Source organism: Hippocampus comes, unplaced genomic scaffold (assembly GCF_001891065.2).
Source record: "Hippocampus comes isolate QL1 unplaced genomic scaffold, H_comes_QL1_v1.1 scaffold154, whole genome shotgun sequence".
NCBI classification, from domain to species: domain Eukaryota; kingdom Metazoa; phylum Chordata; class Actinopteri; order Syngnathiformes; family Syngnathidae; genus Hippocampus; species Hippocampus comes.
This window is the reverse complement of record NW_017806278.1, coordinates 89,243-112,816: the sequence shown is the minus strand read 5'-3', so window position 1 is coordinate 112,816 and position 23,574 is coordinate 89,243. Positions and strand designations below refer to the sequence as shown.

The 23,574-nt window shown below is 40.3% G+C and overlaps 1 protein-coding gene across 4 annotated transcripts in view; it reads left to right on the top strand.

Annotated features, from left to right (window-relative positions):
• ano1a (anoctamin 1, calcium activated chloride channel a) overlaps nucleotides 1–23,574 on the top strand; it is a 60,831-nt gene that overhangs the window by 26,386 nt on the left and 10,871 nt on the right. For 3 of the 4 annotated variants that reach the window (XM_019857817.1, XM_019857818.1, XM_019857815.1), the window contains 9 exons: nucleotides 2,553–2,617; nucleotides 4,861–4,995; nucleotides 11,756–11,916; nucleotides 12,853–12,938; nucleotides 14,762–14,773; nucleotides 16,885–16,956; nucleotides 18,830–18,904; nucleotides 22,685–22,886; nucleotides 23,051–23,162. In XM_019857817.1, the coding sequence (XP_019713376.1) occupies nucleotides 2,553–2,617; nucleotides 4,861–4,995; nucleotides 11,756–11,916; nucleotides 12,853–12,938; nucleotides 14,762–14,773; nucleotides 16,885–16,956; nucleotides 18,830–18,904; nucleotides 22,685–22,886; nucleotides 23,051–23,162 (920 nt within the window). The remainder of the gene's footprint in view (nucleotides 1–2,552; nucleotides 2,618–4,860; nucleotides 4,996–11,755; nucleotides 11,917–12,852; nucleotides 12,939–14,761; nucleotides 14,774–16,884; nucleotides 16,957–18,829; nucleotides 18,905–22,684; nucleotides 22,887–23,050; nucleotides 23,163–23,574) is intronic. The other variant, XM_019857816.1, reaches the window with a different exon arrangement.

Here is a 23,574-nt window from a genome sequence, read left to right as displayed (position 1 = left end):
GCCAGTCTCGACGTAAGGCCCTCTAGCTAGCCCTAGTAGGCAGACGAGAACAAGTCAGGATACAAGATCACGAGTCTGAGACTCGTGATCTGATTGGCTATTGAAACCTGACGGTGCCCGTTCATTTACAGCGCACAGGGGCCTGCTCTGTTTAATCTGAAGGCCCCGAGCAAGTTTAATTAACCTGGCAACACAAGCTAGATGAAATATGATTGGTTAAAAACTCCACCATAATAAATAAGTTATTTTTCGAGTGGCGTTCAATGTTATTTAAAATAACATTGAAAGCCACTCAACTAAGTGGAAATAATATGACGTAAAGAATACAGAGAATAATTTTGTTAACATATTTATGAAAATAAAATAACAAATTTATGTTATTCTCAGAAAAGTAAATTTACTTTTCTGAGAATGTTTAGGCCAGCAGAGAAGGCCTTGCTGGCCCTCAGGGTCCGCCACTGATTATACATATATTGAAAAATGTCCAAACACACAAAAGGTCAAAGTTAAAAAAAGAAAAAAACAACAAAAAAAAACAACAACAACAACAATGTGGAGCAAGAATAAAGCACAAGCTAAAGGGCCAGAATTAACACACACATCAACCATAAAAAGACCGAAAAACTATCCATTATCTGAACATCTTTACCCTCACGGGAGTGAGGGGTTGAGTATACCCTATAGTGGTTGCCGGCCAATCGCAGGGCACACAGAGACAAACAACCTCTGCATTCACACTTACACCTAGGGACAATTTAGAGTGTTCAATCAGCCTACCATGCATGTTTTTGAAATGTGGGGAGGAAACTGGAGTACACGGAGAAAACCCACACAGGCACAGGGAGAACATGCAAAATCCACACAGGAATCGAACCCTTCACCTCTGCACTGTGAGGCCAGCGTGCTAACCAGTCGGTGACCGTGCCGCCCAACCGCCGAAAAATAATCAGCCTAAAATACAGTGTATACTCTCTAACAAGGAGGCTTTATCCAATTAGGATTTTTGGAGGCCAAATGCCGATCAGCAAGTTAATAAAAAAGATAACCGATCACAAGATGGAACAACATGTCTCTTTAAATATTTTGCCTATTTAATGGACATTTAAGAAAAATATTTTATTTAAAAGAGGACACTATATATTAAATTAATATATAGTGTAAATGAACATTTACATTTTAAAAAAAATGCCGTTGGCTAGTTTACATCTGTAGTCTCTTGGCAGGTTGTAATCTTTTAAATATTTGTGAACTGTTTACTGAGCATCAACAGAAGTATTATGACAATTTTTAGCAATCTTTGCGATGCCCCAAGGAAGGACAAAAAACAAAGATTGTGATTTGAATATAAAACACGTATTCATAACAAATGAACTTGATTTTTATCAACAATAAAAAGGCTTTCAAAACATTTAACAAAATGACAACTAAATACTTAAGTTGGAACCTTTTCAGTTTTAGTTTAGTTTTAATGAACAACTTGTGGATTCATAAGTAGTAATGAAGTGACATGGGACACTGACAGTCTTGATGAACATGGGACTTGGGCGTATCGAATTTTATCTTTGAAAGAAGTGTTGTGAAGTGAAGTTGTCACATTAAGTGACACTTGTATGTAGTTTACCAAACATTTGCATATCTATTTTTTTCACAAAGATAATTTAAACAACTGTAAAACTGTATATTTGTTGACAATAGTGAATGTGCGTTATGTCGTAATTATTGGCAGATGCCAAATTGTCAAGCCTACCGGACTATTGTTTACAATGCAAGATGTGCTCTGTCGTGGTTTTCATGTCACATTTAGCCATTAACGAGTTAACACTGTTAACTGAGTTACGATCTTTGAAAAAAGCGCCGTGCTCCTGGACAGTTTGCTTTCTGTAAACCTGTTTTTGCCGCTGAATCCAGGCATGTCCAACTCCCGTCCTGGAGGGCCACTGTCCTGCCTGTTTTTCAGATTTCCCGGCTACAACAGACCTGATTCAGATGATCAACTCGTCAGCCAGCTCTGAAGCAGCATTAGAATGACCCTGATTATTTGAATCAGGTTTGTTGTTCCTGGGAGAGCTGGAAAACAGGCAGGGCAGCGGCATTTGGCTTAATCCAAAACTCTCTGATATCCTGACAACTATACGCAGACCTTGCTCCACATCGAGTGCTGTTTCCAAGTCAAAACACTCAAAGATAACAAAAAGAGGACCCAGTGTACTGTTGGAGCTGATGCCGCAAACACCCTGAGGTGGATATTCCATCAATACTGACGGAACGTCCGTCAATCCGTCACTTTTGAATTCATTGCTGGACACAACCAAGATAATGGTCCTAAGGCTAGGAGGAACACAAATTTGTGAAAGAGCAATACATATCATATACCTGTATACTCAACAGTACATCTAAGAGGAACCGATATTTAATTTAATTACCGATTGTTCGCAAATACTGCAGAATTGCTTTCAGAGAGTGATAGTGTCTCAGTTGTCCAGTAACTTTGTGTGTATTTTGCGGTTATTTCCCAAAAAGTTGAAATGGTTATTGACTGTCTCTCTTCACAGACGCTATATGAGGAATGGGCCAGCTACAGTGTCTTCTACAAGTACCAGCCCATTGGACTAATTAGGTGAGGGTCATTTTGTAATGATTTCAGTAATTATAGAAAAGGTTCAATACCAATACAACATTTGTTACTGTTACAATTGAAGATCCTTTCAGGATTGCCAGTTCTTTTAGTCAACATTTCTCGTTTATATAAAACTGTCCACTGTCAGAACCTCCGTATGCATGCTCCTTTAATTCCTTCTAGATGTGGAAGCTCTTTTTCCTTTAAACAAATGCCCCGTTGATGTGAAAAATGTTATTTGTGAATTGAACTTAGGTAGCGCCGGTCCTGATGGTTTGGAGATAACATTTTTAAAAAATAGCCTTGCATATATTGTCTTACCTCTTTCTGAGTTGTTTAATCGATGTGTCGACATCAAAACAGGCTGGAGTTACCCCTTCACACAAAGGCGGTGATCCTCGTAACCTCCATAACTATAGATCGGTTTCACTTATTAATAATATCGCAAAGATTTTTGAAAAAAACATCTTTAATCAGCTATCACAATATGTTAATGAATTCAGGCACCGGTGTGTTTGTTATCGGGGCTGATTTTGCTACTACTGAGAGGGGTGTACCCCCGGGGTCCTCTTTGGGGCGCTCCTCTTCTCCATGTTTATGAACGATTTGCCGAAAATCTGTATAGAACGTCGTACTCTCTGATATGCAGATGATACTATTATTTACTGTTGGAAAGCAGAATTTTCACAAATTCAGTGCAAATTACAGGAAGACTTTAATTTAGTAAAAAAAGGGTTTGACCAAGCAGGCTGGTTCTCAAGAACAAGAAATCATGGGGGAAGCTCTTTTCTTTAAGAGCAAGTCTTTCATTGTCAATTATGTTTCTTGATGGTTCCCTCCCTTGAGAAATTGGGAATATTTGGGCGTTTGGCTTGACCCTCAACTTTCTTTTCAATCTCATATTGATTCAGTTGTGCAGAAGTTAAACTGCAGCTTGAGACTTTTCTATCGCTCAATTAATATTGTTTATAATAATATCTTGATATTTGTTCTGAGGTCCTGATATGACACATCATTGTATTATGTGCAAATCGCTTGATTGGTTTTCGCCAAAATATAGAAGGTATTCTCACTGGCTGCGGTATATCTTAAATTTCTTTAATTTCCTCACAATACAAAGTATAGTGAAAGAAATACCAATATCCTTTTCTTTCATGTTCCCACACCAATGAAGGAAATTGGATGCCATCAGAGAAAAAGGACCACTTGATTGAAATAGTTTGCCTGACTCTATTTGATCAATTCATTTCAGCTATTCAAGTCATCTATCATAACTTATAATATTCCACTTTGCACCTGCTCCTGTCCTCCAAGAGCACCAAGCACCATTACGTCTGTGCCTTTAAATCTACAAGAGGTTTATTCAATATTTAACTAGAATTAACATGTTCCAAAAAAGCTGGAACATGGTCATATTTGCCAAATGTGTTAATCACCTTTTCCATATATGATGTCTTATTATTTATATTTTCTGAAAGCACACAGTTCTGTTTGGATTGATATGTTTATAAATGTGATTAACTGTTAACTTCGTGCTGTGTTATGTTTGATTTTGTATGTTGGACCGTATCTAAAATGAGAAGCGGCAGGCCGGATGTGGCTTCCCGGTCTTTGAATTTGACAGCTGTGGCATAGATAACTTGTTAGTCAGTTACTAAGTTGTGCGCACCAATATTACCATTCGGCTGGCATTACGTTATTTAAAAATTTATCTGTGTGAGCCGTCACCTTACTGTGAAAGAGGGGCTTGCATGTCCCAACGAACCTAGGAGCGAAGTTGTCTGATGCTTTATACCCCTGGCAGGGTCTCCAATGGCCAACGCACACATCTCTCTCTCTCTCTCTCTCTCTCACTCTCTCTCTCTCTCTCTCTCTCTCTTTCTTAAATGACACATTACCTGATTAATTTCTCTAGTTGTCCAAGTGTTGGCGAAGTGATCAAAGCATCATATTTCATGTAATGAGACATTTGCTGTGTCACAGTACGTTTAAGTTTGTGTGAATGGATGCTTATTTTGACATGCTCAACTCAACTTTGTTGATAGAGCACAAAACCAACCACAAAGTACAATAGAAAACCTTTATTTTCACATTTTAAGGTGCAGATGCAACAAGATTGACTTTATAAAAAAAATAGAAGACAACCAATAAGTCACTGAGTCACAGAACTCATTACTTTTTTTTAAAGTAACAATGCTGAACACTAGTAAGAAATAATTAATTTTTCTTTTTTCCCCCCACAGGAAGTATTTCGGGGACAAGGTTGGCCTATACTTTGCCTGGCTGGGAGTCTACACACAGATGTTAATCCCTGCTGCCATTGTTGGAGTGATTGTATTCCTCTATGGCTGTGCCACTGTTGATGACAATATCCCAAGGTATACGGTAAATTCCATTTGTAATAAATTTGATGGACATCTCCTGGTAGAAACTTACTTATTCAGGACGCTTATCCTTACAAAATGAAACGTATCTTTTTTTTTTTGTGGAGGGGTTGGGGGGCAGGGGTTAACGCACATGTCACACAACTTGTTACCAGCAGAAGTGACTTTTAAGCTTCCATATGCCCCGAAGAAACACTAATGGTCCAATTGTTGAACTTCTTTCAATAAAAACAACACTGAATTATTTAGAGTAGGGCTCTGTAATATGGCCTTACAATAAAACCCCCATAATCAGATTTCAGATTTTAACGCTTTTCCCCCCTCATTAAAAAGAAAAAGCAAATGATAATGACATTATCCGTTACCTGGAAAAAGGTGTTTAAATACAGTCCTTAATGCTTTTAAATGCTCAAACATTTTATAGCAATATATTGACTAAATATATCCTCTTTGGCATTAATCCCAACTAAACTGTCACTGAATAGAACATAAATGGTGCTTTTTTTCACACAAAATTAACCTTTGCCCCCTAAAATGTAAACAATACGTTGGCTACAGTATACCATAAAGCACTCCGTGTAGACTACGTTGACATGCCTAGTCGGTTGTCTAATTTGTAATGAGCATTTCTTGGCAAAGAAAGCCTGTCTATCGTGTCAGGCTTTTGGCATGCTCTGTTACTGTTACAATGAGTGATTGATTGTACCCAAGCAAAGTAACAGAGCATTCATAAAAGTTCAAGTCTTTATTTCAAGAATTTGTAAGTAACAAATAAAACTGTAAAAGACAAATAGCAAAACCTGAAACAAAATGTGGTGCTAAATGGGTAGAGAAAGGCAGTACACTAAAACAGGGGCCCCCAACCTTTTTTGCCCCACGGACCGGTTTATGTCAGACAATATTTTCAGGGACCGGCAATTAAGGTGTGGCGGAAATAATACAACAAAATAATATGGTATGAGCTGCATGAAAACTGTGGCGTTTTCGAAATACAATAATAAACACAAGGAGCGTCGAATCTGGCCGCAACACTCCGATCGCTATGGCAATGTTTAATGCCTTCAAAATACGATACAACGCAAATTCAAAGTGCATGAAAATGACGACTCACCACAGCACCGAGCTTGATTTTCTGCAACCAGACGGTCCCATCTCGGGGTAATAGGAGACAATGACACCTCAAGTGTGTGGTTTATGTCCAGTCTACTTCGTAATTTTGTTTTTGTCGCCGTTGCTGCAGAAACCCCCCGCCTCACACAGGTAGGATGTCGGAAATAGCAACAGTGCTGTTGTGGCCATCTCAGAGTATTCAGCCATAACTTTAATCCAGTTGTCTCGAACGTACTTTTAAGGCCGCCGTCATTTGCGATCTCCAGCAGTTTTTTTTTTTACTCATTGTGCGAGCTCCCGCGTTTTGTTTTGAAGTAATCGGTCACGTGAAGGAGAAGCATGGCTTGACGTGTGTCAAGCATAACACAGACGGATGTAACGGAGAATTCGGTAGTTTTTCAAAATAAAACATCTTTCGTATCCGAAATAAATAAAACGGAATTAAGGCAAGTTCTTTCTGTGCGGCCCGGTACCAAATGCCCGGCGGACCGGTACCGGTCCGCGGACCGGCGGTTGGGGACCCCTGCACTAAAAGACTGATCAAAATCAACCAGTAGAACGATGTAATTTACAAAGCACCAAAAGAAGAAAATAATACAAAACGTCGTAGTACAATATGTTACAAAGCACAAATATTGACGAGAGTGCAGATCAATGAGTTCCTGAACGTGGGGTATTTTACTCTACTCCCACATGGAAGGGCATTTTTTTGACCTACGTTACAGCTCTGAGTCACGCTTGAGGACGCTGGAGTGGGTATGTGCAGATACTTATTGTCGAGCTCCATCCATCCATCCATCCATCCATTTTCTTCTGCTTATTCAGGATTGGGTCACGGGGGCAACAGCTTTAGCAGGGTAGCTCAGATGCCTGAGCCACCTCATCTGGCTCCACTCGACGTGGAGGAGAAGTGGCTTGACTCTGAGCCCCTCCTAGATGACCGAGCTTTTCACCTTATCTTTAAGGGAGAGCCCAGACACCGCTTTAACAGGGAGGCCCAGACTTCCCTCTCCCCAGCTACTTGTTCCAGCTCTTCTCGGGGGAATCCCGAGGCGTTCCCAGGCCAGCTGTAAGACATAGTCTCTCATGCATGTTGTGGGTCATCCACGGGACCTCCTACCGGTGGGACACCGCTCACAAGGTAGGCGTCCAGGAGGTATCCTAATGAGATGCCCGAGCCACATCATCTGGCTCCTTTCGACGTGAAAGAGAAGCGGCTCGACTCCGAGCCCCTCCCGGATGTCCGAGCTTCTCAACTTATCTTTAAGGGAGAGTCCGAATACCCTGCGGAGAAAACTAATTTCGGCCGCTTGTATCCAGGATCTCGTTCCTGTGGTCACCGCCCATAGCTCGTGACCATAGGTGAGGGTTAGAATGTAGATTGACCGGGTTGAGATCTTTGCCTTTTGGCTCAGCTCCTTCTTCACCTTGACAGACCAATTGACCAATACAAAATCTGCAGCAAAGTCACAGACGCTGCACCAAACCACCTGTCGATCTCCCACTCCCTCATGCCCTCACCCGTGAACACGACCTCAAGATACTAAAACTCCTCCACTTGGGGCAAGATCTCATCCCCGACCCAGAGAAGGCACTCCACCCTTTTCCGACTGAGGACCATTGTTTCAGATTTGGACGCGCTGATTTTCATCCCAACTGCTTCACACTCGGCTGCGAACTGCTCCAGTGAGAGTTGGAAAAAGCAGAGATTTCTTGCCTAGCTCCATTCAACGGTATATGATACACACCTGTGAGACAGTGCTACCCCGAACTCGACCTACAAATCTATTGTTTTCTTTCGCCTTCCCCTAACCCTGAAATCTAGCCTCAACTACAGACAGTCTGGGCGGATTCTTGACCTTTAAGCACTATCTCCCGACTGACTTAAACCAAAATACGAACTTCCATCATCCAGGGAGTGTGCTTCTGTGTGAGTTTTCAGCTAACCAAAAGACTATTAGACGCACTTCCCAAATTATTACCAAGTATCGTTGGAGTTTTTCATCATTGTGATCAGTGAGGCGTGTGAGTACACTCTGAAGCTTTGGTTTCCTGGTAGGACGCGAGCCCGCGTTACACAGTCGGACAGTCAGTTTCTCCGACTGCTGTAGGACTGTGTCGCACCGTGGTCACTCTGCCCGAGTGTGTGTGGATTTGCCTTCCCAATGGAATGCCAGCCAGTGTTTAGCAGAGCTACACAGTGTAGGCCGTGCTTCTCCGGCTACGAGGGAGATCTCTCTGATTCTGGACACTCAACGTGCTTTGTAGCAGTGCCACAGTGAGGTGCTATCAACTGGAGAAAATTACAAACTCATGAATGAACGGAAACACTTCCCCTGGGATATACCCTGCTATCTTAATACCAACACATAATGTGAAATGCCATACGTGGCCTTCGAATAGCGTCTATGCAGTAGATAAGCAATGGATCTTTGAACACAAGTACTTGTACTGTTTATCAGGGGTGCCCGTCGTTCACAATCAACCAGTAGCTCGCCAGTGCGGCATTGGATGATCACATGAGATTACTGTTCAGCAGTATATGCTGATCAACTCTTTCTAACACTGCAGTGAGACCAACATCGACACCCTCCCTATGTCAGTATTCAATCTTCTGTCATTTAGTACAGGGGTGGCCAACCAGTCAGAGTCTAAGAGCCAGTTTTTTTACTGTTTTACCGCAAAGAGCCACATCACACACACACACACACACACACACACACACACACACACACACACACACACACACACACACACACACACACACACACACACACACAAGCTGCAGTGGTTACTTACTACTTGGGTCAGCTTGCTACGTATTTGACCAAAGATCGACTTTTGAAGCTACGAACTCCCGCGACCGACCGATCACGCACGTGCAAGCATATACACACGCACACACACAGGCGGGCGCCCAACCATGCACACGTGCGCATACGCAAGCATGCACGCACGCCGAGCGACACCGAACATGAACGGAATCGAAACACACAGACACACAAAGTTTTTTTCGCCCCTATTTCCTCCTCCCAACGTTCGCGCGTGACTTGGGACCAGTCTGCTGACTTCGGGTCGATCGCGATTGACGTATTGGACACCCCTGCCTTGAAATCGGAGGTAATTCGCTGACCAGCGCTGAGCACTGTTGTTTGCGCATGAGCAGTGATTCAGTTGTCATCTGATTGGTTGTCCTGTATGTCAATCAAGTAACGGGATTGATGATAGGCTGACGTAGTAAGTTCTGTTTATTTAACGCCGTTGTTTGAATGGCAGCGCCACTGCCGAGGTGTTTTCGATGCTTGTTATTTGAAAGCCCGGGAGCCGCATTGAGCCGGCCAAAGAGCCGCATGCGGCTCACGAGCCGCTGGTTGTCCACCCCTGATTTAGTACTTTAATAAGCTGTTTCTATACTGTTATGAGGTTAGAAACCTGATTGAAATTTATCCAAGAGTCCACTTACGTGCCAGAAATTGCTGAGTTGATTAAAAGCCACTTTCTTGACACTCTTAAAAAGGGAAGGTTTGAGATGGGTCTTTAATTTGCTCAGAAGGAGACATCCAGAATTCTCTTTTTTAAGAAGTGGCATGACGGCAGCTACTTTCAGGGGCTTGGGAAGCTGGCCTGACTCAAGTGAACAGTTCATTATTTGCTGTAACTCCGAACAGATTTCACAATCGTTATGAAAAGGTTAGATGGAATTGAGCCAAGAAAGCTGGTTGATGGTTTCAACTGCTGAATCAAATTCGGAATAGTTTTTGATCCACTGTATCAAATTCTGTCATGGTATGTCAATTATTCCTGGGGGATTTTAAGTGTTGCATCATTTTGTGATTTTGCTATTTTGTGACAATATTTGACCTGATGGATTGTACCCCTTCACTGATAAGGCAAGCAAATTCATTGCATTTATCTGTTGAGATAAATGGCGCTTTTTGATTTGGGCCATTACAGGAGTGAGTTTGTCAAACAACAAAAAGAATGCACATATTGTTGAAGTTCTGACTAATGATTTCAGAAAAGTGGTGTTGTCTAACCTATGTTAACATTAGAGCGATATTGTCTGAAAAAAATGACCTTTATTTTTTCTCCACTGACACTCCACTTTCCTGCACTTTGATTTCAAAGTCATGATGCTCATAGTGCACCTCCAAGGTGTTTTAGGTCAGCATGAAGTCATTTTAGAATTATCAGGAGCAAAATCATCCAAGACATTTGAGATATGAATGTGGAAGTAAGCTGGAGTACCCGGAGAAAACCCACGCAGGCACTGGGAGACCAAACTCTACAAAAGAAGGCCGGAGCCCAAATTTGAACCCATGACCTCTCCACTCTGACCTGTTTTCCACCCCCCAGCCCCCCCAAAAAAATAAAATAAACAAAACTTGGTGCTCATTCGGCGCAAGGGCCGAATGAGCACCAACTTGTGTTTAGTTGGTGCTTGACAAGTTCTTATGAATAACCTGTTTGTTCGGAGCTACTTTCTCATAAAGGGTCCAAACGTCACTGCTCACCTCAGTGTTTATCCAAGACTGCCTGCACTACTATTAATAATAACAATAGAAGCAATAATAATAATAATCGTAATCATAATCATAATCATAATCATAATAATAATGCGCTGTTAGCATGTGCATGGTGGTGGAAAAAAGAAAGAACTGGTGCTAACCTGGACACTGGCCCGGAACTCGCACTGGCACAAGCGCAGTGGAAAAGGGCCATGCAATGTGCTCACCAGTCGGCCACCATGCCACCTGCATGACATTCATCTGTCAATAAAAAAGTTGGAAGTGCTCATTGGACTCAGAAATACAGAAAGACTCAATATTTTTTCTCCCTGTGAGATTGATTTGTGTTTACTAAAATACAATTTTATGCATGACTACTAGCTAGACTTTACAGGATCCCGCATTGAGGAGTTTTTGGAACACCAAAGACAATTGCAGCTTCAAATACCTTTCGGTGGCTTTTGTCATAGCTTCTCTTCTGATATGCTATATTGGCATTAATGAAACATTTCTTTAATATGCCTTTGTCTGAACAAACGTATTTGAGTCACATACAAGTTAGTAACAATCAAACGATTTTCTTGAAATGTAAAGTGTTTTCATTCCTTTCCAGGCATTTGACTATTCTACAGTTTAAGACAAAAAAACTGTATTAAGATAAGATAAGATAAGATATCCTTTATTTGTCCCACACTGGGGAAATTTACAGCCTTCAGCAGCAAGATTGTGGGTAGAAAGAAGAGAAAAGAAAACACAGTTCAATTAAGTGCAATATAAATACAAATATGGATAAGGTCAATAAGTTCAATTAAGTGAAATATAAATACAATAGTCACAGTACTATTCACATTCACATTTGTTGTCATATCATTTAAATAATTTTATGATTTATTTATTTATTCATTTTTTATTCAGCAGCCTGACAGCAGTCGGTAGGAACGAGCGGCGGTATCTCTCCGTCTTGCAACGCGTCTTGGTTCATATTCTGCAAAGAAAATGAAACAACGTGAAAAAAACTCAATGTTTATCCAAATCCCCCATTGGAACGCATGTACCAATGAACTGGCTGTTCCATTTTCATGTAAACATAATTCTTTTGGTTTGTTCAAATTTTTTTCCCCGTTGTTCCCCGATAGTATGGAGATTTGTGATCCGAGGAACAACATCACAATGTGCCCACTCTGTGATCGCGCTTGTAGCTACTGGAAACTTATGACAGCATGTGGTACTGCTCGAGCCAGCCATCTCTTCGACAACCCAGCAACTGTGTTTTTCTCCGTCTTCATGGCTCTCTGGGGTAAATACATTGCATGTTTTTGTCATAAATAATTTTCATTATTAATACACACAATCCCCCTTCATATAATACATAAAGAATGTAACTCAAACTTGTTAAAAAGAATAATTCAGCACAACTTTAACTTTCTGATACCTAGCTTGACTCACCTTTATTTATACAAAACTTTCATAACAACTGTAACAAAGCCCTTTACCGAACATATAGCGCAAAATATTACAACCTTAACAAGCCATAAAAATCTTTTTCTCCACTCCTACTTTGTACATATCGTTGTTAAGCGGTTGTAAAAGTACATCTGTTCTGATGAGAGATGACACCTGAGGAGAATTTGTTATTGTGATTATCAGAATCAGAATCAGATTTATTGGCAAAGTACGGAATTTAACATACAAGGAATTTATCTCCCTAGTTAAACCCATCCAGAGAAACATAAACAAAACCAACGACCAACAGAAAATTTGGTGAAATAGATGTTTTTTCAAGTGTCTTTACCATTGTGTATTATAGGACGCACTGTTGGCTTTTGAGAAAATTGAATGGTTTTAGTTGCGCCTTATCGTGCAGAAAACACAATATGTATATTTTACATTTTTATTGTTTTCTCAATCTATTTTATTTCTTTTGCAATTTATTTCTCTGAGTGTCATGAAAGCCTGCCTATGTAGTTTTTTTCACGTTTGTCAATACTAACCTGTCTGTCTCAATTTTGCTTATGTTTGTGAAGTGCTTTGTAACTGTGTGTTTAAAAAGTGCTTTATAAATACAGCCTTACTTACTTCCGACTGCATATATCGATTTTGTCATCGGCGACGAGTCAAGGTCAACAAGACTTCCAACACATTACTTTCTACTTAAAAAAAAAATCATAAATTGTGTAACACTTATACTTAATGATGAATTTTACATTGACCCGTGTATGTTTTTGTCGTATAGCTGTTCTCTTCATGGAGCATTGGAAGAGACGACAGATGCGACTTAACTATGTCTGGGACCTGACAGGCTTTGGAGAGGAAGAGCAGGTGAGCTGAAGCACATTACATATTTAGAGATGTTGTCCAGGGTTTTACAAATCTCTGTTTGCGTTTGTATTCTTTTTGCACAAATCATGTTTCATCCAAAGTCACACAACAAAATACAAATCCATAAAATCTTAAATGGTCTGCACCCCCCCCAAAAAAACCCCATAAAAAAGTAGCCAACGTTTTCTAGGGCAGTTTTTGTTTTTGTCGAGATGTTCCTTTTTTTCTGTGAGTGTAATTTGACAATTTTTATTAAGAGTACACTTTATTCTTGAGATAGCCCTACAAGAAAAAAATCAATCACAAAACAGACAACTCTGACAATCTAGGGGGCCAGGGAACATTACCAATGAATGATGGTGAAACATGGTTACTGAACAATTCTTGCACAGCCTCCAATGATTGGCGTGCAGTTTGTGATATTGCCCCATCCTGTTGAAACCAGATCCAGTCTCTTCAAAGTTATTAATTCAACATTTTATCGTGTGTTTTGATGGAACAGTACAATGAAACCCTAAATTGGAAAAATGTCGGAACTCCCTCTGCGAAGCTGTCAAACTACGCACCGTTTTTATAAAACATTTTTATGGCTAAGGAACGCTTTTGCCCGATCCACTGATCCATGGTTACTAAAATGGTGGGAGTAGTTACTTGTTCAATTCCCGTTTTTTGGGGGTCAACCCGTACATCCACCAACATAACAAAAAAACATAAAAATAACAAGCAATAACATGTGAACTATTCCTGGAAAACTCATAGTATTTAACAGAAAAACTGGAGCATATGGGACAAAAATGAATGGTACTATTCTTTTCATTGCGAAAAGCTGATCTAGAAATTATCTGTCATTCTTATTTATTGTTTCATATTAGTGAATTCAATGGGTGGCCCGGTAGTCCAGTGTTAGCACGTCGACTTCACAGTGCAGGGGTACCGGGTTCGATTCCAGCTCCGGCCTCCCTGTGTGGAGTTTGCATGTTCTCCCCGGGCCTGCGTGGGTTTTCTCCGGGTACTCTGGTTTCCTCCCACGTTCCAAATACGTGCATGGCAGGCTGATTGAACACTCTAAATTGTCCCTAGGTGTGAGTGTAAGCGTGGATGGTTGTTCATCTGTGTGTGCCCTGCGATTGGCTGGCAACCGGTTCGGGGTGTCCCCCGCCTACTGCCCGAGGACAGCTGGGATAGGCTCCAGCACCCCCCGCGACCCTAGTGAGGATGAAGTGGTTCGGAAAATGAATGAATGAATTCAATTTTGTGAAAAATGAAAATCTAGGATTAAATTGCTTTCCAGTTTGTTGTAATAGCATAATTGCAACAAAGAGACAATGTAGCCTTGATGTGAAGTTTTGCAGTGTTTTCACATGTTGGTTATGAGGCTCTTGAACTGACAGTGACAACATCCAACATGGTGAAATAATAAATCAAAGTATAAGATGATGTAAAATGATGAACGTGTTCTGTAGAATATGCAATATGTGTTTTTCATCTATATTCGTGTATTGAGGCATAATTTTGGTTATATTGATAGCAAATTTGGAAGAAAGCACTCGTGTCATACAGCCACCTGATTTTCTATTTTAAGAACTTGTATTTAATACATGTGCACAAATGTATCATTTAAATTAAAATTAAGTATGTAATTTCATGAAGAATAAAAGAAAACCTGTTTTCAGAAAAAAGTTACTGAATCTCACAAAATGCTGACGACGACATCAATATTTGTGCCTCTGTTGTCAAAACAGCTGACTCTCTGCAATTGTTATATCATCACATCAACAATGGCTGACATGTTGTCCCTTTTTTGTTTATGGTGTACTTTACAGGAGGAACACAAGGTTTGACTTGCTTTACCTTTTTCCTCTTTTAATACTTTTTAGTAAATCTTGAGTAAAGTTATCTGCTTCTTTTCTGTTCAGTGCTTGGGGCAAGATTTTACAAATTTTGAGTTTCTTAGCCCTGTAGTTTTCGCAAAGCATTTAATCTCTTTCTGCATTGTATCCGTGACTGCAGACTGCTATAGGGGTGCATGGCTGCATGTGAATGTTATGTAAGCATGGAATATTCATTAAACATTACTTTTGCACTCAGAAGATACATTTCAGCAAAAGTTGCTATGAGTCCTGTAAAGTATGGCAATGTTAGCGGTTCTGTTAGTGTAGGAAAATAGTGATGGATACAGGAATGGGAAAATAGAACCATCAATTAATTTTCTATACTCTCATTAAGGTGTGTGTCTGGGGATCTTAACTGACTTTGGACATCCCGGACTAATTGCTAAGTAGACAGGAACCATTCACATCTGGACCTAAAGCTGATTTAGATACGGGGCCATTCAATAAATGAGGTGAATTTTTTTGGTATAAGGACTTCTAATACAGACAGCTTACTTAAAAAAAAAAAAAAATCAACATAGTCTCCCAGCACTGTCACACACTTTTCCCATCTGTGCACAAGCTTCCATATTCCCTCAGCGTCAACTTTCAAACTTCGTGCCTCTTGTGAACGCTTTTAAGGGACCAGAGGTGAAAGTCTGAAGGGGAAAGTTCTGGACCTGAAGGGGGATGAGGGAGCAGTTCCCAGCCCTGCTCGGTGATGGTCTGTATCTGTTTTGGCTGCTGTGTGAGGCCTTGCATTGTCATGATGCAAGATGACTCCTTCTGACTGATGACCCCTTGCGTTTGTTCTTTATGTCTTTCTTGACCTGCCTCAACAGTTCACAGTAGTTGGCACCAAGTTTGAAAGTGACGATGAAGTCAAAAGTGTTGTGAGCAACTGGATAAGACATCAGTCTAAAGATCTTTACGCTGAGTGAATATGGAAGCTTGTGCACAGATGGTAAAAGTGTGTGACAGTGCTGGGAGACTATGTTGAAAGTTTAAAAAATATATATCTTTTTTTAAGTAAGCTTCTATCTGCATTATTAGTCCTTATACCGAAAAATGCACCTTATTTCTTGAATGACCCTCGTACTTAAAACTTAACATCTGTGGTAGTTTCTGGTAGGGGAGATATGTGTGGCAGAACAAGGTGGTATTTCTTCATATAGTTGATTGATTTCTCTTTTTAGTCAGAGTTTCCTGACTGTGTTCACACCTGTCCGACTGAATTGCACCAACAGGGGACACAAACTAAGATAAGATAAGAAAACCTTTATTTGTCTCACAATGGAGACTCCCAATTTACAGCAGCAAAATTAGGAAAGGTAGAAGTAGAAGAACAAAAAGTATATAAATAAACAAATTATAAAATACAAATGGAAGCATATTAAAATGGGTGAGTGGGGTTGAATCCAGGTTTTCAGGACCGTCTATTCAATTGCCTGACAGCAGTCGGCAGGAACGAGTGGCGGTAGCTCTCCTTCTTGCAGCGCGGGTGTATCAGTCTCTGGCTGAAGGAGCTGCCTAGTGCTGTCAGGGTGGCCTGGAGGGGGTGGGAGGGTCTGTCCATCATAGCTTTTAGCTTGGCTAGCATCCTTCTGTTGCCCACCTCCTCCAGAGTGCCAAGGACAGAGCTGGCACTCCTGACCAGTCGGTTCAGTCTCTCTCTGTCCCGGGCTGAGATGCTGCCTGACCAGCAGACTATGCCATCATGAATGGCTGAGGCCACCACAGACTCATAGAAGTATACTATATAGAAGTATACAGTCCTATACTAGAGTACTGTATACTTAAAATGTGCGAGTTAGAAAGCATTCTCGGTGTGGATGTGTCTGATGCAAGACTGTTTACTAAAATAAAGTTGCAGTTGAAACCGTGGGTGTCAACCCAAAAATTGTGTCGTTAGCCATGTGTTTCTCCTTTGATGATTTCATGTTAGTTCAGTACATTTCTTTCACGTTACTTTGTTTGCCGTATTTCATATATATGTCCATTTTTATGAACTCCTTGTGGACCTTTACTCACTGTTTTTCAGACATTACCAATAACTAAAATGATGTCTTTTTCAGGACCACAACCGAGCCGAGTATGAGGTCCGTGTCATGCAAAAGGCATTGAGGCAGGAAAATTCCATTTCGAAGGTAAAATAAATGTGAATACACGTTTCCATCTATCTATAACAGATGAAATGTTTGTATGTCGATGAAAACCCTGCGAATATGATGTCATTTGTACGCTTATTCTATTCATGGTCAGAGGTCATAGTACATCCTGCACCGGCCACTAGTGAATTGTAGGGCACATGTAGACGAACAACCATTCACAATTATTCTTCCATCTATGAGCAGTTTTGACACAGTAAAGCCCAAGCAGAGATTCAAAAGCCAAAACATTTTGTCTGTGAGGCAGATTCGAAAACCACAAGCCCATGAAAACTAGATGTACCGGTATAGAATTTATGGTAGCCATCTGTTATCGGAAGAAAAAAAAACACAGTGGTCACAAAAATAACTTGAATCTGACAAATGCAGTTGTTTTTAATAAACTAACATGAAACAGGGCTTGGCAAAATAATGGAACCGTTAGAAAATATTGAAAATAATTTGAGTATAGGAATAATTTTCGACCAAGGTGTGTTCTGTAATACACATCATATCTGTCTTTAAACTTGCAGTCAGTCAGCTATAGCATATTTAATGGGCAACAAGTTGTCACAGTCCTGTATGGTGACATGGTGTGTACCACACTACACATGGACCTTAACGAAGCAAAGGAGAGTTGTCTCATGAGATTAGAAAGAAAATTTGAGACAAGCACGCTAAGGGTAAAGGCTATGAGACTATCTCAAAGCAGCTTGACGTTTCTGTGATGACAGTTACACATAATATTCAGAGATTTAAGATCCACGGGACTCTTGCTGGAGGAAAATTCATAATGAATTGAAGACATGGATGATACAAATGGAAACAAAAGAGCCCAGAGAACAACCTCAAATAAATGAAAGATGAACTCCAATATCAAGGTGTATCAGTGTCAGATCGTACCAGCCGCCATTGTTTGAGCACAAGTGGACTTATGGGAGACAACCAGGAAGGACACCATAGTTGATTTTTTTTTTTTCCAAATTTCATGTTGACAAGCCAAAAAAACCTTCTGGGAGAATGGTTCTCGAAGATGAGGAAAAAAAAGGAAGTTTTTGACAAGGCACATCAGCTCTATGTTCATCGATGCAAAGAATACATACCAAGAAAAGAACACTGTCCCTACTGTCAAGTACAGTGCCGTGTAAAAGATTTCTGTGTTTGCATATTTATCACACACAAAAATTTTAGTTCATCATACCAATTTTAATTTCATACCGAGACAACCCAAGGAAATACAAAATTCAGTTTCAAAATACGAATTCAATTTATTTGAACACAAAAAATGTCCGTCTACCTGTCCCAATGTGTAAAAGTAATTGTGGCCTTGAACTGAAGGATTGTGGCACCTTTGGCAGCAATAACTGAAATCAAACATTTGCGATAATTGGTGAAGAGTCTTTCACATCGCTGTCCATCTATCTAGCTATTTATCTATCTATCCACTGTATATTGGCGGATTAGTTGTGACCCCCGTCACATATATTCAAATTGTGCATCGTAATTAGCTTGTGTATGTGTACAAAAAAAAAACAAATGCTGGGAATTCAGCATTTCTGTATATGAAGAAAACATTCCCTAAGTCCTTTAACCCATTTCTCAGTTGGCTTTGGTTGCTTGAGGCCGAATTAGCTCTGCTCCAAAGGAGAGACACATAATGATTATGTGGATATGTTTGGGGTTGGTGCATCTTTATATCTACAAGACCTGTGTCTATAAAATCCCGACCAGCATATATTTTCAACATACTGTGAAATGATAATCATAAAATAAGTAATAAATGATGATCAATGACCCAGGTAGGTCCAGACGCAGTGTTTTTTTTACGTTGCTTTTTTTGTTTTTTTTAACTCTATGTACATTTTTATGTTAGGATGAGAAAGTGAAGCTGACATGCACAGACAGACTGCCAGCTTACTTGACTACTGTGGCCATGATGGCTTTCATGGTGAGTAATGCGTCACTTTCAATTAGATCCTTTCACGGCTTTCCTGAAAGAAATGTTTCAACAATAACCTTTGTACTCATTTTGCCTGATTCTGTGTGAATAATTTCAGTCAAATTAAATGTTGTTCCTTACATTTAGTAGAATCCCATATCATTAAGCGCGAAAAGAACCCAAAAACAATAAACTTTCCGATGTCGAGCTATTGTGTAATCCATGCAATTGTTGCAAATATTGCTCCGCTTTCAAGAGTTCGATTGTTTGCGAGCTGGATGGACAATGCCTGCATTAACCTTATCTACCACTCGTCGACTGCTTGCTCCACACGAATAGAATAAGCTGCCGACAGAAGTGAAGTCAGCCCGCAGTGTAAATGCTATTAAATCCAAGTTAAGAACTTTGGTTTTTGTCAAACCCTTCAGGTCGTTGTTTTTAAGGTTTTCTGATCATGTGTTTAGTCTCGTAATTTTTTAAGCCACTTTTCTTTTTCTCTGCTTTGCTTTTGAATGTTGTTAACTGCTTTTTGTAAATACTTGTAGGTCTTTGCTTGTGTGAAGGACATGGAGTTGCCTTGTGTATGAAATGTACCACATTAATAAAATTGCCTTGCCTTGCCTCTATAAAAGGCCAAAAATTGGTTCAAATTTGAAAGAAAATTGAAAATGGCTGACTTCCTGTTAGGTGTAGGATATGGCTCCACGATACTTTTTGTGTCGGTCGCAGATTGTTTTATGTATCTCCCAAATTTTGCAGGTCTAGGTATGATGTTTGTCAATGCTTGTAGGTGGTGTGTCTTTGCTTGTGTGAAGCACATTGAGTTACCTTGTGTATGAAATGTGATTTATCAATAAAACTGCCTTGCCTTGCCTCTATAAAAGCCCAAAACTGGGGACAAATTTGAAAGAAAATTGAAAATGGCCTACTACCTGTTATTTGTAGGATGTGGCTCCAATATACTTTATTTGTAGGTCTCAGGCTGTTTTATGCATCTCCCAATTATCGTTGGTCTAGGTCAGCGGTCAGCAACACAAAATGTTGAAAGAGCCATATTGGACCAAAAAAACAAAAAACAAATGTGTCTGGAGCTGCAACAAATTAAAAGCCTCAGAAAGAAGGCAACCCACGCTGTATGTGTCTGTATTAGCTATATTAGCCTACTATCAAAATGACTAACTTGGCTACAAATACACAATGAGCCTTCCCGATTAAATGTTTTTTTCCCCTGCAGTGTATATTGTAGAGCAGGGGGGCCCAACCTTTTTTGACCAAAGCTCTATTTTTCGATCAACCAGCCTCCCCCAATCGACCCGTGACCGCACACGCACGCATACGCACATACTTACACACGCATGCCAAAATGAGCAACATCCATAACAGCGGCTAAGATGAACGAGGCACAGGACGCACTTTGGCAGCGTGTTAACTTTCATAGCTGACGTTTACCGTTTTAAAATGCTTCTCTCGGTCCTTTAGATTGTCATTCTTTGCAAGTTTCCTCAGTGAATTGGACATGAAACGCCATTCCTTCTTATAACAGTCACCTGCCTGGCATCCCGCTCTGCTAATAGAAACGTGTGTCGCAGGCTATGACGCAAATCTTCATTGACAGAAATGTTGAAATGTAATATTTATTCGACATGTTTTTACAGCATTGGAAAATGTTAAGAATATTTGTCCTCCTACAGAAACCATATTTAACAAAAAATATATTTTCACTCCCCCATTTTTTGCAATTTTCAAATATTTTAAAATGCTCCAGGCAGCCACTAGGTGGCGCTAAAGAGCCGCATGCGGCTCTGGAGCCGCGTGTTGCCGACCCCCGGTCTAGGTAAAGCGTCCAAACTTTGTGGGGGCGCTACTGAGAAATTTATTGAAAATTTCATGATAACCCTATGAAATATTGAATCTTTTGCTAAGCCTGATATGTGTGCATGTTAACACTATGAAATATTTTTTTTCTTGGCGAACAGTATGTTCCTAACACCGTTCTGGGCAAATTTGAGGTAGATCTGGTTTATTTGCTCAGAAAATATATCAAAGATTAAAACATGGATTTCCTTTTGCCAGTAGGTGGCACTACCACTGTGATGAAAAATACATTTATCGATGTGTTCAGGACTTCTGTACTCTAATCCAGATGTGTGAATTTTTTACTGAATATGATCATCTGGGTCAAGTTACAGCAGTTTTTGTTGTCACGGCATAACATCAGAATTACATAGTGGCATTTAAATTCAGTAAAACATGATCAATTTCTTGAGGCTTTTCTGACAAATTTTTAATTCGATCCGTCTGCGCAGTGCATTAGAATTTTCACCTGTGCTGTATGTTGCACATACTGCACATTTGACAATAAATCTGTACTTGACTTAAAATGTAATACAGTAGATGCCATTTCTTTTTGACACTAGGTGTTGCCTTATGTATAACAAAACATTGTGGAATAGAAGGGTGCTCAAAAAAAAAAAAAAAGATAACATTTGGCGTGGTTCTCAAATGAGCACCAGAGGTTGCTGTTTGGTGCTCATTTGCTCATTTCCCAATGACCTTATGGATGAACTTGAAGACTGACAGCAAATCTGGGAAATGTAGGCACCGCAGGTCAAACCCGACCCGTTTGTCGTATTTGCAATTTTTAGGAAGTCAAAGTAAAAGTCAAGAATGCAGAAGTGGGCAATTTCCAAAATGTTGCCGGTCCATCAGATATCACTGGCCTGGGCACCCGTCCGTCATTGTCTGTCCGTCATTATTTTAAACTCAGTCAGTCAGTCATGTTATCTTAACTGCGCTTCCATCTTCGGTTCTGTCAGTAAATTTCACCGGTCGGCCAGTATGTCAATCCACTTGTCCGTCTCTCATCAATCCGCCAGTCCATCTCACAACGCAATGGTGCAGGGTTCAATTGCGGCTTTCTGTGTGTCATTTGCATGTTCTCCCCGGGCCTGCGTGGGTTTTCTCCGGGTACTCCGGTTTCCTCCCACATTCCAAAAAAACATGCATGGCAGGCTGATTGAACACTCGAAATTGTCCATCGGCGTGACTGTGAGCGCGAATGGTTGTTCATCTAAGTGTGCCCTGCGATTGGCTGGCAACCAGTTCAGGTCATTTCCCGCCTACTGCCTGAAGGCAGCTGGAATAGGCTCGAGCACAGCCCCGCGGACCTTGAAATACAGCAATTTCATACACAAACTGTGGAGTAGTGAAAAATGGCTCAGTGTGTTGAGCTGACCTCTACTGTTCTCTTGCAATGTCCTATTGTGAGTTTATACTTTTGGATGGACTTCAGTGGACAAACTAGCAGAGGATAAACTACAGTATATGCCAATAAGTCTTGAGAAACTTACTTACAAACCACTATTAACAGTCGTCTGTTGCTTTTGGCTGAATGTGAACAGATTATAGCCCTTTCATTGGCCTCAAAAGTCATGTTTTTGTGAGCTCTCATATTATTAACAGACAACAATGAGCTTGTTCTATTGTGAATTGTTGAAAATGGTGAAACAAGTGCATAATAAGTCTCCTTGAAGATGTTAACGTTTAAAAAAAAACATCAATTTGTCAGAAAATCAGTGATGCAGGAGATTAATCTTTCACCCGTTTCTGTTGGCCCTACAATTGGCTGGCAACCGGTGTACCCCCCGACTGCCCAGAAACAGCTGGGATAGGCTCCAGCACCCCCCCGTGGCCCTTGTGAGGATGAAGCGGATCGGAAAATGGATGGATGGATGGATGAATGGTTTCTGTCGTTACAGATCACATTGTTCTCTTTCGCTTTACTTCCAGATCTCAGTGACATTTGCCATTGTCTTTGGGGTTGTTCTCTACCGGATTACCATTAAGACAGCTTTACATGTGAGCAGCTACCCTGCAGCACGGGAAAACGTACGAGCCACCGTCAAAACAACAGCTGCCATCATCAACGTCATCATCATCATCATCTTAGATGAAATCTATGGCGCTGTTGCACGCTGGCTCACTGTACTTGGTAAGAAAAATATTAACACACGAGGGATGACTGGACAAAACACATGATGTTAGTCTCTCATGGTATTGTGCCTGTCATGGATAATTCTCATCGAAAGAGCCATATTTGATGACTTGTAATATTCAATAACAATTCAGTGCATTTCTTTCCCTAATATTTTGCAGAGGTTCCAAAAACAGATAAAAGCTTTGAAGAGCGGCTGATCTTCAAGACGTTTGTTTTGAAGTTTGTCAATGCCTTCACGCCTATTGTTTATTTGGCTTTTTTTAGGGGGAGGTAAGGAATCACACACAAGGTTTACATTGCTGCACTAATTAATTACCATTAATCACATCTTTTATTTCAGGATTTGTACTGGCTCTTTTCATAAGCCAAGTTTTGTAGCTTTAAAATAGTAATAATAATAATCCTGTATGCATGTATGTGTGTATGTGTGTATGTATGTATGTATGTATGTATGTATGTATGTATGTATGTATGTATGTATGTATGTATGTATTTTAAGTATTGTCTTTGTATACTTCTTCCACAGAATCGACTTGCATTTTTGGGTTCTCATTTAACTGTATTTAAATGGTGGTCTTGTATAAAGGTAGTCCTCAACCCACGAACGTTCAACTTACGAACATTCGTAGACACAAACAAACGCTGAGATTGCATTCGCAAGTTCATAAAAAAAAAAAATATA